The sequence below is a fragment of the Protobothrops mucrosquamatus genome, unplaced genomic scaffold, assembly GCF_001527695.2.
Source record: "Protobothrops mucrosquamatus isolate PMUCROS unplaced genomic scaffold, P.Mucros_1.0 scaffold1731, whole genome shotgun sequence".
NCBI classification, from domain to species: domain Eukaryota; kingdom Metazoa; phylum Chordata; class Lepidosauria; order Squamata; family Viperidae; genus Protobothrops; species Protobothrops mucrosquamatus.
This window is the reverse complement of record NW_015387878.1, coordinates 54,178-66,415: the sequence shown is the minus strand read 5'-3', so window position 1 is coordinate 66,415 and position 12,238 is coordinate 54,178. Positions and strand designations below refer to the sequence as shown.

At 40.2% G+C, this 12,238-nt stretch overlaps 2 protein-coding genes across 2 annotated transcripts in view; both read right to left on the bottom strand.

The window, feature by feature from the left end:
- SUPV3L1 (Suv3 like RNA helicase) overlaps nt 1–331 on the bottom strand; it is a 19,508-nt gene extending 19,177 nt beyond the window's left edge. Inside the window, exon 1 of the mRNA XM_029285461.1 lies at nt 328–331. Coding sequence (XP_029141294.1) covers nt 328–331 — 4 coding nt within the window. The remainder of the gene's footprint in view (nt 1–327) is intronic.
- A 9,824-nt stretch (nt 332–10,155) lies between these two features.
- The window catches only part of VPS26A (VPS26, retromer complex component A), a 15,587-nt gene continuing 13,504 nt past the window's right edge, over nt 10,156–12,238 (bottom strand). Inside the window, exon 9 of the mRNA XM_015822966.1 lies at nt 10,156–10,993. Within this exon, the coding sequence (XP_015678452.1) occupies nt 10,880–10,993 (114 nt within the window). The 3' untranslated portion in view covers nt 10,156–10,879. The remainder of the gene's footprint in view (nt 10,994–12,238) is intronic.

The window sequence follows — 12,238 nt, the reverse complement described above, 5'->3', positions numbered from 1 at the left end:
CCCCGGCTCCGGAGAGCCAGAGGGCATCCGCAGCGGAACTGGCCAGAAGGGAGCCGAGAAAGCAACCGTGCACAGCCGCTCGCAGACATCGAAGCAGCCCTTCGGACACCGCATGCAAGGCCGCGCGCACCTATTGCGTCATTGCTCAGCGACTCGAGGATCCCAGGCTGTCTCTGGAAACGCCTGAACAGGAGAGGAGGAAACATAAGCTGTCTCGGCAAAGCTGATTAAAAAGAAGCTGTCTTCCGGCATACAGCGTACGTACGGCCCGTCGCCTCTGTCTATCAACACTTCTGAACAGCGCCGGTCTTAGTAAAGAAAGCTCACCCATCCCCGGCACTGCTGAAGACACCTAACACGGGCCTCCAAATCGCACCAGAAATCAGCGGCGGAAGTGGGTGGGAGTTGTAGTCCGAGCTGAAGCTCGTACTGGACTGGAGGCTCGCAGGCGTTTGGATGGGGCGCGGATGAGCAGACCCGCCTTGCGGTGCGTGGGAGCCGCGGGGCGAAGGGACAGGTAAGCCCTCCGCCCGAGGATCGTGTTCTTCCGATCGCGATCCCCTTTTGACCACCAGGGTGTTCTTTGTTTCTCTCTCCGTAAAAATTAAAGGTTCTAATGGCGTGTTGTAGCCGCCCTCTTGACTTTTTTTGATCCCATACCTCCTAGTATCTTTTATTGATGTAGCCCAGCCAAGACATCAAAGATGCGTTGTGGGAACTATGTGGCACAGGAGCACTGAAAAATCCCTGAAAAGTGACACTTACTTATCTGGTGGGAATGACCCTTGGTCTATAAAGCCTCTTATTGTTATTGTTGTTTGTCCATCGATTTCGGTGAAGACCTTGACATCTTATGGCAGTGGTGGTGAACCTATGGCATGGGTGCCAGAGGCGGCACTCAGAGCCCTCTCTGTGGGCACGCGCGCCGTCGCCCCAGTCCTAGGCCTTCAGCTGGGTTTTATAAAACCTTTTCGCTTTAGGCCTCTGCCGCCGTGTGCAAAAAAAAAAAAAAGGTTCAATCAGTCAATTTCAACTTCTCGTGGGAAAAAAAAGATCTTGCAAAGTTGGAATTGATTGATTGAACTTTTTAGTCCCATCCAGTCTGCTGTTACCACTGTAGCCACGCCCACCCAATGGGCCATGCCCACCCAATGGGCCACGCCCACCCAATGGGCCACACCCACCCGGCACTCGACAATGCATAAGTGGGTTTTGGGTGGCAGTTTGGGCACTCAGTCTCTAAAAGGTTCGCCATCACTGTCTTATGGATTATGGGCCATCAGCGGTGTGTCCGTAGATGGCTGATGAGACCGATGTTAGCACGGAATGTTCTGCCACATACTGAACAGAGAAATGTGGACACCATTGCTTCAGCATTTGCAGCTCTGGCTTTACGGAGTGCTCGCTTCTCTTGTGCCAAGATTGTCCTTCTGTGTTCATATGTCTGGCAACCCTGGTAAACCAGGGTACGCCATGTCGGTCGATCATGCGCCAGAGATTCCCAAGAGATGGTATCGATATCCAGGGACTTGAGAGATGCTTTCAGCGTGTCTTTGTATCGCTNTCTCCCTCTCTCTCTCCCTCTCTCTCCATTTGAAAGAAAATACTTAAACAGTGATTAAAAGAAATAAAAACTATTGAGGTAAAATACAATGAAATAAACCAAAAATTAAAATGGCTAAAGATTATAGTTATTGACTATATCGTTCAGAAGATTAAAAATTGCTACAGTCTAAGCTAAACAAGAATATCAAGAACTATGATCAGCATATAAATCAGCAAATGAGATTTCTCTCCTGGAGTAAATGAAGCCTAAGATGTCCTATAAAACAAAAATATGGACTCTATAGGAACATAAATTTTAAGTTGGTACAAATCCATATATTAAGTTGTAATTGAGGAATGGTTTCAGTTTGAATTTAATTTGGTTCTTAGATTAAGCTTAAGACTCAGTTATTGTAGCCCTCAAAGCATGTTCCTACATCTTAGTTCACTATTCTTCCAATAAGGAAATCAAAGAGCCTTCCCCACCTACACTCTCTGGTACTTATTACGATAATATTTAATTACTTCATGGATTCCAGCCTGAATGTCCCAAGGTTACTTACTTGCCCATTGCAAAAGAAATAATGAAATTGTACTGAAATTGTGAGTTGGCATTTTTTGCAAGAATTTCAAGAATTTGTGAGTGTAAGATGATGGGGCAGATTGCATCCAATTTGGCCATTGGCGAGACATTTTTTTTTCTATGCATTTTGTTTGTGGTAAGAGTTGAGTGACTGGTATGACAGAGATGCAGGTCAAGCTGTCAACTCTTCTTTCTCCTTCTAGTGTACTGTCACTCTAATTACCAGTCATGTAGTGCATGAGATGCTGAAGCAAGCAGGCTGCTGCAATAATGAGGCATGTTCATCTCAGAAAAGGACAACTTTCCATGGCTCTTATATTCATTCCCACTCTTTCCCTTCCTGCATGCTCATTACTGAGATACCCTCCAATGCCTCTCTATTGATAATTTACAGGCTGCCAACATCAGGATAGAAAACTGTGAAAGTGAAGGTCCTTTTGTTGTCAGTGTCCTCGCTTGAAGTAGCTTTACAGATCTCAGCGAAAGCCAGCAAAGGAAGAATCTGTTGGTAAGTATAGCTGTGACTCCCTGTTGAGTTCTGTTAATTCTGCCGTTGTTACCCCAAAACACTCCCATAACTCAGAAGTAGGTGCTGCATGCACTATGCTTCAACTTAGTGAAGCAGTGAACCTTGGTGTGGGCAAGTGTTGTGTGTATGTTCTTGCTGATTATTTGTGCATCCATTCAGGGCTGCACAATGAGGGAAGGTTGTTCCCCTCTTCCTAATCCTATATCTCCTCATCTAACCACCTCTTTGGAAGACCCCAGGCCATCCACTTCTGCTATGGCACTAGAGGAACTGGATAGTCCCAGACGACATGGTAAGCCAGCATCTCAAGAGCTCTTCCACCGGGGGCCACCAGACAGGCCATGTGCCAAATGCCTTAGAGATTTATGCTTTGCCCATTTTGCCTTATCTAATGCAAAGGTCCCTCTTGACCCAGTTTAAAGTGAATGTGGTACAATAAAACCCATTATGAACCATACGCCCATTATCGAGTGGGAATAATTTCATGTAGTCATCCAAAGTGCTCATATTGTATCTCAAATAACTTTCATGCTGTGTCACAGGGAAACTACAGAGGAAAGGAACTGAGACCAGAGATGCTTCAACAGTTCTGGCACCAACATCACAGCCAAAGGAAGGAAGTACCAGTATGGAGGCATTTCGCCTTTCCCTGGAGGATCTCAGAGTAGCAGTCCTCCAGAACTGTAAGCCTGAAGCACTTTCAAATTTATTTTGTTCATGTACTCACTTGACATGGATGCACAAGATTTGCCCCTTCAGCCACATACTACAAAAATAGCTAGGAACAATATTCCCAGGTTTGCCCTAGCGGAGGGGAAAGAAAGAATTGACCAATTAAAATCAAGATGAAAGCTCAGAAAGAAATGAAAGATGTTGAAATTCAGGAGAGAAATCATCTTACTGAACAACTTTGTAGCTTTTTTAGATTTGTTCCAAGTCTTAATTTACACAGTCCCATTAGATCTGCATAGAGATTGGAAAGGACCAATCTCAGTTGAAATCATTCCCCTTTAAACTGGCGCCATGCTCACCAAAGCAATGATAGTTCTAAGAGGACATCTTGGGATTCATCTTGCTTATCAGAGCACCCTTGACAGAGAAAGCACTGAACAGCTTTAATTTGAGGAAGATGCTTAACTGAGATGCCAAGTTTCCTCAGCATGCTGGCTGAGGAATTATCAGTGTTGAAATCCATACATCTTAAAGTTGCTGAAATAGAGAAACACTGCTTTAACCTTTCCTGGTTCTCCTTGGAAATATGATTCAAATATATCTCTTTCCTGTTTGCTCCCTCTTTGGTAACCAGGAACAGTAATTGAATTTACTGTAAGCTCATGTGATGTGGCACATTTAAGATAGGTTTTTTCCCAATTATAAATGGAAACACAACCATCAGCCTTGGTGATGTAGTTTCTTACTTTATCTCTCTTTGACCTCTCTTGACAGTGAAAACCATGAACCGTCGTCTTGAGGCACAGAACAGAAGACTCTGCGCCCTGGAAGAGTGGAGGGCAGAGTCAGAGGCCCATAGAAATGGTTTGCCTTAGCCCTCCACGTTATTCTGTCTTCCACTTGCTTCATTTTCTATTTGTTTTACGTTTTTGTATGTATTTAAGTAAATCTTTTGGTGAAAGGGTGTGTGTGTCAAACAAGTGTATCGTCTTATTTTACTCATTTTATTTTTTAAAAAATATTTTATTTTCTAATTTTACAATCATAAGTACTTAATAAACAACGTGTTGTCTGGGTCCATTGGTAATTCAGTGGCACATACTAACTTTCCCAGTCTAGTCCAAAACTACACCATCTAGTGCTTCCTTGATCCTCTCTTCTTCCGGTGGTATGCATTTTTCCACACTGGGCAAATACAGTTCTTGTTACTGTTAATACATATACAATTAAATATAGACATCTTCATCACATTTTTCTGGTATTGTACATAATATTGATACTGTCAGTTTATATCTTTTCTAGCCAAAATATATCTCAGTTGCATTTGCACTTAGAATCCAATTTTTCATTTTTTCAATCAATATCCTGATTTTCCCACTTTTTAAAAATTTTGATTTCCCCTCAGTGTTCAAAGTATCTCTATCGCTTATAATTTTCTCATAATAAATTATATTTGGATAACCAAAGGCTTCCTTTATTCAAACCCTTTTAGAATTTTCATATTTCCCATCTCATAACAAAATATAATATTCTAGTTACAAATCCTATCCTAATTATAATAATTCTTTTATTTCTGACAGCTATTTTCTTAACCATATTCAAACATCTATTTACTAGTATAATATCCCATCTAATAGATCAAAACCTTTATTTCCTTCAGTCTTACTCTAGCTTTCTTCCTTTGCCAAATAACTTTCCAAGTCAGTACATTTGAATCATCAAGTAATTCTTCCTCTCTTTTTGTATATATTGTTTGGAATGAGGAAGAAAATTTAATTGAAGTATTTTTGGAAGAATGCTCAATCCATTTATATTCATTAAACAGCCTCCATCTTTCTCCTTCAGTTTTTCTTTTCATATCTTGTTTGTCAGTATTCAGCATTTCTCATAACAGCTTTATCATCCGTTCGATCAGCTCTTCTTCCTTATCCTCAAATGTGTTCTGAGATCTTGACAAGTAAGATATCTTCCATTTCTGGTGTTACCACTATATCTTCTAATTTTTCATTTGTCAGTATCTGTCTGTTAATTCCTTCCTTTAGGTCTTCCATCTTTGGATCTATTTCTTCTAATTTTCCTTCTGTTTTCTGGGTTACTAGTTCCTCCTTTTTAGTCATAGTCTGGATTTGTAAATTTAGATTAGAAAATTGTTCTTTTATCTCATTTGCGTTATTTTTAGTCTCATCATGAAATAAAACAATTGTCTGTTGGACTGACTTAAACATAGAATTTCTTTCTGAAATTCATTAACATTTTCTTGTTGATCTATCAAGCTGGGAACTTCAGAAACAGGTGCTAAAGTTGATTTTTTACCATTTAAGGCTAAGTATGGAACACTCCTTTTGTTTTTGTATATAGTCTTTATAGTCCCCAACACAGATAGGTAGCCCAAGAGGTTTTTTTTTTCACTTTTCCCAGCTGCAGTCTGAAAAAATGAAAGTTTCCAGGAACAACAAAGAAGCAGGCCAAGAGGTTGTTGTTGTTTTTTTTCCCTTTTCCCAGTGAAAGTTTCCAAGGACAATCAAAGTCTTATCTGAGCCTGGGCTTCAAGCCAGTTCCTTTAATAATAAATTGTAGTGGCATAGTTCCCCACTAAATGTCACTAATGCCATCTTCCAGCTTTTTAAATCCAAACTTATCTTACAAACTTTTCTAAAAAAAAAGTCTCAAAAATACTTTTAGTCCCCAAATTTCAAAGCTATATATCTGTATCGGTTCCAAATTAATCTTGTAATTTTCTCTGTTTTTCCCCAAGCAATTAGTTTGCCGCTTTTCTTTTCTTGAGAGAATGGGGTGGAAATTCCCTTTCCCTCTCTCATTGGGAGGGAGGGGGGATTCTTTGCTTTGGGCGGTTTTTTCCCAGGAAAAAGTCTTAAAATCATAAAGAGAGGCTATAGTCTCACCCAGTTCCATCCATGTTGCTCAAGAGTTGCTCGTTAGTGCTTATTTTCTTTGGTTGTCAGCAGCTTCTGACTGGCCACAGAAGTGTAGCCAGTCTTTCCCCCACCGGTTTGGAGGGCTTCCTCAGATCAAACGGAGGGACCGCTGCCCCTCCGCGATCAACAAAGGTCCCCTCCTTTGTCGCCTCTCCGGGGCAACTTTTTAGGGTCCCCAGCGGGGCAAAATCGAACGCGGAAGATGGAGCCCTGTCTTCCTGCGCGCGTAACACCGCGACATCTAACCGGAAGCCCTTACTCATTTGATTTATACCTGATTTTTCCTCCTGGAGTTCTGGGTGGCAGATGTAGCACTCTCCCCACAGCAGCCACTCTGAAATAAAGGCCTAGTCCAGTATCCTAACCACTATACTATTCTGGCTCTTTCCAGGCTTTTTCCACACAGAACTCCCTATCTTCGTTCTCTCTAGGTGTTGGAGAAGGGGCAGCTTGGCCATAGATACAGCTGCTTTTGACATTCACAAGTAATTTACCCTCCCCTCCTTTCAAGTTCAAATTCTTTGCTACACTACAAGCCTTATTGGTGGCAAACTCATCCACATCTACTAAGGATGAGAGACTAAGAGACTAAGTTGCATTGACTGTAGGATATTGAGCCACTTTGATTTCTCTCACATATGAATCAAACAAAAGGAATGCTTTCCTTCAAAACAAATTTAGGCACTTTCTATTGAAGATAGAACGTGCTGCATTTTTCTGATACTTTTTGTCATGAGAGCAAATATTTTCACAGGTAACAATTACAGCTGGTAAGGAAACCAACCTGACAGAATATGGCACAACTGCAATTAGAGCATTTCAATGTTTCAAATTATGACCCAGAATGTGCTTATACTCTAAAAGTACCATCTTTGATCTAGACTGGTGTTTATCCCGTGAGAATTTCTCTTAGCTTTATTTGGAAAATATCTGTATTATAGTAGTTGAATTGCATATCTTTGCTTCACCCCAGATTCCCAGCAATGCAGTTGTGTCTGTTGTTTTTTAAGAACTTCCCATCAACACTTTGTAGGCTGCTTTCCTAGCTGGCTGATTGTCTACAGGCTACTAGGAAGAAGGAAGGAGTCCAAAATCTCAATACCAAGGAAGCAAATTAACTCCATCCACAACTAGTGGTGTAAGTGCTAATAAGTCCAGTTCTGAACTTGTGGCTGGTAACACCTGGAAGTGGCACAGATATACAATTGTGATTGGCTACCATAACTAGGCCAAAGCTAAAGTACCTCAAAAAAATGATGTCCCTCTATCAGGAGCAACGTAAAATCACAAGTTGCCACAGGGGTACAATTTCATGGTACTGGTTCCAGGCATAGTGATCAGTCAAAGTGGCAAGTACAGTACTGATGCACAAGTTCTCAGGAACAGGAACATTATTGTAAAAAGTAAAAAAAGATGTGGCCATGGGAATCATTGTCAGCAGAAAAGCAAAAAATCTGTATTACACCTCATACAACAGATCAAGCAACAGTTTGTAGAACCAAGCTCAGAAGTGGTCAAAAGAGTACCATGTTTATAAAGAGCTCATCCACATAAAGGTTTTAAGTGGTTTGGAAGTGTTGATTTGGTGTCTGTGCCAAGTACCTGTGACAGTATGAAACAGCCATACAAGCTGTGTATATTCCAATATCTGACCATGTTATCACAATTTATGAAAGTGTGTTAACTGCACTACATCAGAAGAAGGAAAGCAGTACCTTATTCCAGGGATCCCCAACTTCCGGTCCGTGGACCAGTATCGGGCTGCGGGATGCCAGCAACCGGTCTGCACAAACAAGCAAAGTCCTATCTGTGAGATGCAGGCAGCACACAAAATCACGCACCCTCCGGTCCGTGGAAAAACCTCTCTCCACAGAACTGGTGCCTGGTGCCCAAAAGGTTGAGGACCTTTGCCTTATACTGTAACTTGAAATATTGAAGGTTAATTAAACTGCCTCAGTTGTGGGTTGGAGATGGGACAAAGTTTCAAAGATTGATGGTGAAGGTGTGTCATTGTCAAGCAATAAATAAGATATGTTTGCTTCTTCACAGTCATATCTGTTCTGCAGCTAAGCGACATGAAGAAGTCCACAGTCATTTCTATTGTTTGATCCTCCGGTGGATAAATATACCCATAACACAAGGAGTGTTGCGCAGAATCCTAATCCTAAACTTTGCTCTACTTTGGGGAAAACATAATCTATGCAGTAGTCTGAATGATTTAATGTGAAATAGAAATAATCATACATTACTCTGCCCTAATCTCACCAGGTCATCAAAAGATATAAGCTGATGTGTAATCCAACTGTCTCCATAATATTAGAATTTCTTAAGGCCACTTAATTCTCGACTTTCACTTGGTAATTTTTGTATTAAGCAAACATTGCCATCTCAAAAACTAATTATGCTTCAAGCAATAAGACAAGTTTTATAAATGGGGCGTCTTACCTGAACGCCTTTTCTCAGCATGGAGATGGAGAATCCGTATCCATAAATCAGTGTTCCTCAAATGCTCTCATCATAGCACTGGTGTAGAACCTGTGGCCCCTCAGATAAACAGTAACGCACAGCATCCCTCATCATTAACAATGCTGACTAATGCTGCCCTGAGCTTAATTTAACAATAAAGGGGGGGCATTTTTTTTATCACCCCTGCACTAAAATAATGCAATCTGCATGGCAGAACACATGCACACTGGGGAAAAAAGACCACTGAAACTGCTTGAATAACTGACACTGTCTGCAATAAATGGATTGGTATTACAAAGTATATTATGTTTCTTTGGAGTTTTAGAAGATTTACACCTGTAATTTTTACCATTCAAAAGACATGAAGATATTTATAAACAAAGCTTAGTATCCATTGAGAATCATTAACCTAAGGACTTATAATGGAGAAATTATTGAATTTTGGAGATGAAAATATAATTTTCTTTATCCCATGATTAGGTACCATTTAAAACATGCAAGTCAGTAAAAGTTCTATGCTACTAATTAGAAGAGTCAGATTTACTTCACAAGACATTGGACGTAAAGTAATCAAAGAGATTTTAGTGAGAATACAGTTATTTTTAATAATTCAAATAGCAATTTATTATGTCTATTATACATTGTTGCACAATTTGAGGCTGGTTAAATACAACCCATTTTCAAAATTTCTTGGAATAGTTTCTAGATTGCAACATGCAAGTGTCCATGAAAATATTTGGCTTTTTTTTCTTTTGAAATTCTGAATAGGCACTTACATGAGGGAATCAAGCTCTCTCTTATCACAGGCTTTAAGAATAAGAGAAATGTCCCAGTACGCAAAGTATTCTTGGCTTTATCAAGGTGCCACAGTAATAAAACAATTCTTTTCTAAATATAATTTAGTAATTTTGCTTACTTCACACAGTAAGGTAACCAACAATACTTGCACTGAAGTTTAGAAACGTTTTTGATAAATAGGCCAAGTGAATTGTAAATGTGAGTAGCCTTCTATTCAACAGGCCCCCATAGGGTGCTAGACAGGCAGTGTGGTTCTGAAAATTATACGTTAATTGTGGACAAATGGGGGCTAACAAGATTTGCCCGGAGATACTATATTCCAGAATGAATTATAAAAAATAAATCAATCTTTTGCTGCACAAGAATACCATTTTCGGAAAAGCTAATGTTTTTCCTCTATATATTTTTGTACAAGCCCACATTTCATCACAGAAGCTCAGCATGGAAAAGGAATATGATATTCTACATTTGAGGCGGACAGTGAAAAGTATGTATTTGATGCAAAAATAAAATTTTGTGCAAATGATCCAGTATTCAAGAGTGTAAATTAGTAAAAATTATCTTAAAACATTTTATCATATACATGCACCCTTAACCAAACTGGGGTTTAATGAGAGAATTCTGTATTTTAGCCCAGGTCATATAAATCTTGAAGTGAATTGGAATCTGATCATAGAGTCATTGGAATGAGTACGCTAAGTAAGGGGAAGAAAAAAGAATGCAGCCACTTGTCTTGAAAAGCTAATTCTGAAAGAAGCTTGTTTGTACACATTCCTCAAAAAATTCTGAAAACAGTAATATGCTCTCAGATCTATTCCAAATACATTGTATTTTATATATATTATCTACTTCCCTGGGGTAAAGACAACAGTATCATTATAAAACCTGAATTTGTCATTTTAAGACAATTTTTTTTATTAAGTCTCCAATGTTACAGACAGCAGACATTGAGGAAATATGTATGATATGTAGTTGGATATAGAAAGAGGAAATGCTTTAGTTTACCATCAATGAAAGCAAAATTTAGATGCACCATACTACATGCATGGAAACACATAACTAGACTTCTTTAAGCTTTATGCAGCTCTGACTGCATCACACCAGACAAAAGTAAAATGTGCAGTATAAAATAGCTTAAGAAAGTTCCAGTGTTTCAGAAAGCACTTACTTTAAATTTATGTACAGAACTGAATATTTACTTGAAGAATGCTTTAGTAGTGGGGGAAATGCAGCACTGTAAGATGAGGAAGACTGTTGTAATGGGTGTTTGGCCTTTCTTTCCTACAGGCTGTTGCCACTTTTAATTTGCTGATCTACCGATATACCAGTTTTTCATCCCATAGATCCAGTTCATATTTCAGGCTGTTCTGCAGATGCCTGTGGCTCTGGACTTTCAAACCGCTGATGGAAGTTGGTTCTTTGTTTCCTCAGTTTCTCAGGAGCTTTTCTCCAGAGAATGATTTCCTATTTCAGGATGCAAGAAAATACCGGATTAAAACACTGGTATGGTCACAGACTAAGTAGCTGCACTGGAAACTATCCAATCAACCCCCTTCTTTGCATCTAGTTCTGTTCTGGTGAAGTACAGCATATTTTATTTAGCTGCACCATTTTTATTGTCCTTCATACAACAGAATAAAGGTCATAGTACAGGGAGTCCTTGCTTAATGACCATTTGTTGAGTGACCATTCAAATTTACAATGGCACTAATCAAGTGGTAATTATGGCTGGTCCTCAAAGTTACAGCCGATGCAGTACCCCTGGGGTCCTGTGATTAAAATTTGGACATTTGGCGGCCTCCCGCATTTACAACAGCAGCATGTACTTCAACTTCCTCCACTCGCCTGTCTTCCTCTCAATCCCTGTCCTTCTGGTTGTCCTGCACTTACTGCCATTTATTCTTGCCACTCCCCGCTCTCCTCACCATCTTCTTCCTTCTGCAGCTGAGGGTAGGGGTAGGCAAAAGTAGATGCAGGATGGCCAAAAGAGCAGAGATGTCGGGGAAGTGGGGAGGGAGAAAGATGGGAGGGAGTTAAAGTGGAGGTGGCACGACAGGGCAACAGAAGTGTGAGGTTCTTGTCTAACAACAGTGCAGTTCTGACCTGACAGCTGCAACCAACAATAGTAGACCTGCTGTTGCTAACTGGTGTGGTCATATGTTTCGCCTAAATGACCACTTCACTTAGTGATAGAAATTCCAGTCCCAATTAGGATAATTAGGCAAGGGCTACCTGAATCCAACTGTGATAATGAGGTGTTTTAAGACTGTATTAAGATCAGGATTTGTTAAAATGGAATAGTCATTAAGTACTATCTAAACAAACATTCATAAGCATACAGTTTAATGCTGAAAAATTTATGTTCAGTGGATATAGCTTGTTTAATTATATCAATTTCTCTAACTGAGAAAAGCCAAAAGGTTTGTGATGTCAGTGTTAATTTTAAAACATACACTTCCATATGATTTTTTGGCTGTAAAAAACTACCATATCTGAAAGCTATCATAAACACATCCAGGGCTTTTTTTCAGCCGGAACGCGGCGGAACGGCGTTCCGGCACCTTTTTCCGGGCCGGCCGCACCGGAAATAGCCCCTCCCACACCGGAAATAGCCCCTCCCAAATTTTACTTGCATTCCTGTTCTCTAAAGGGGCGGTCCTAGGGTTTGATGAGGGCGTGGCCAGGTTTGAGTTCCGCCACCTTTTCTCC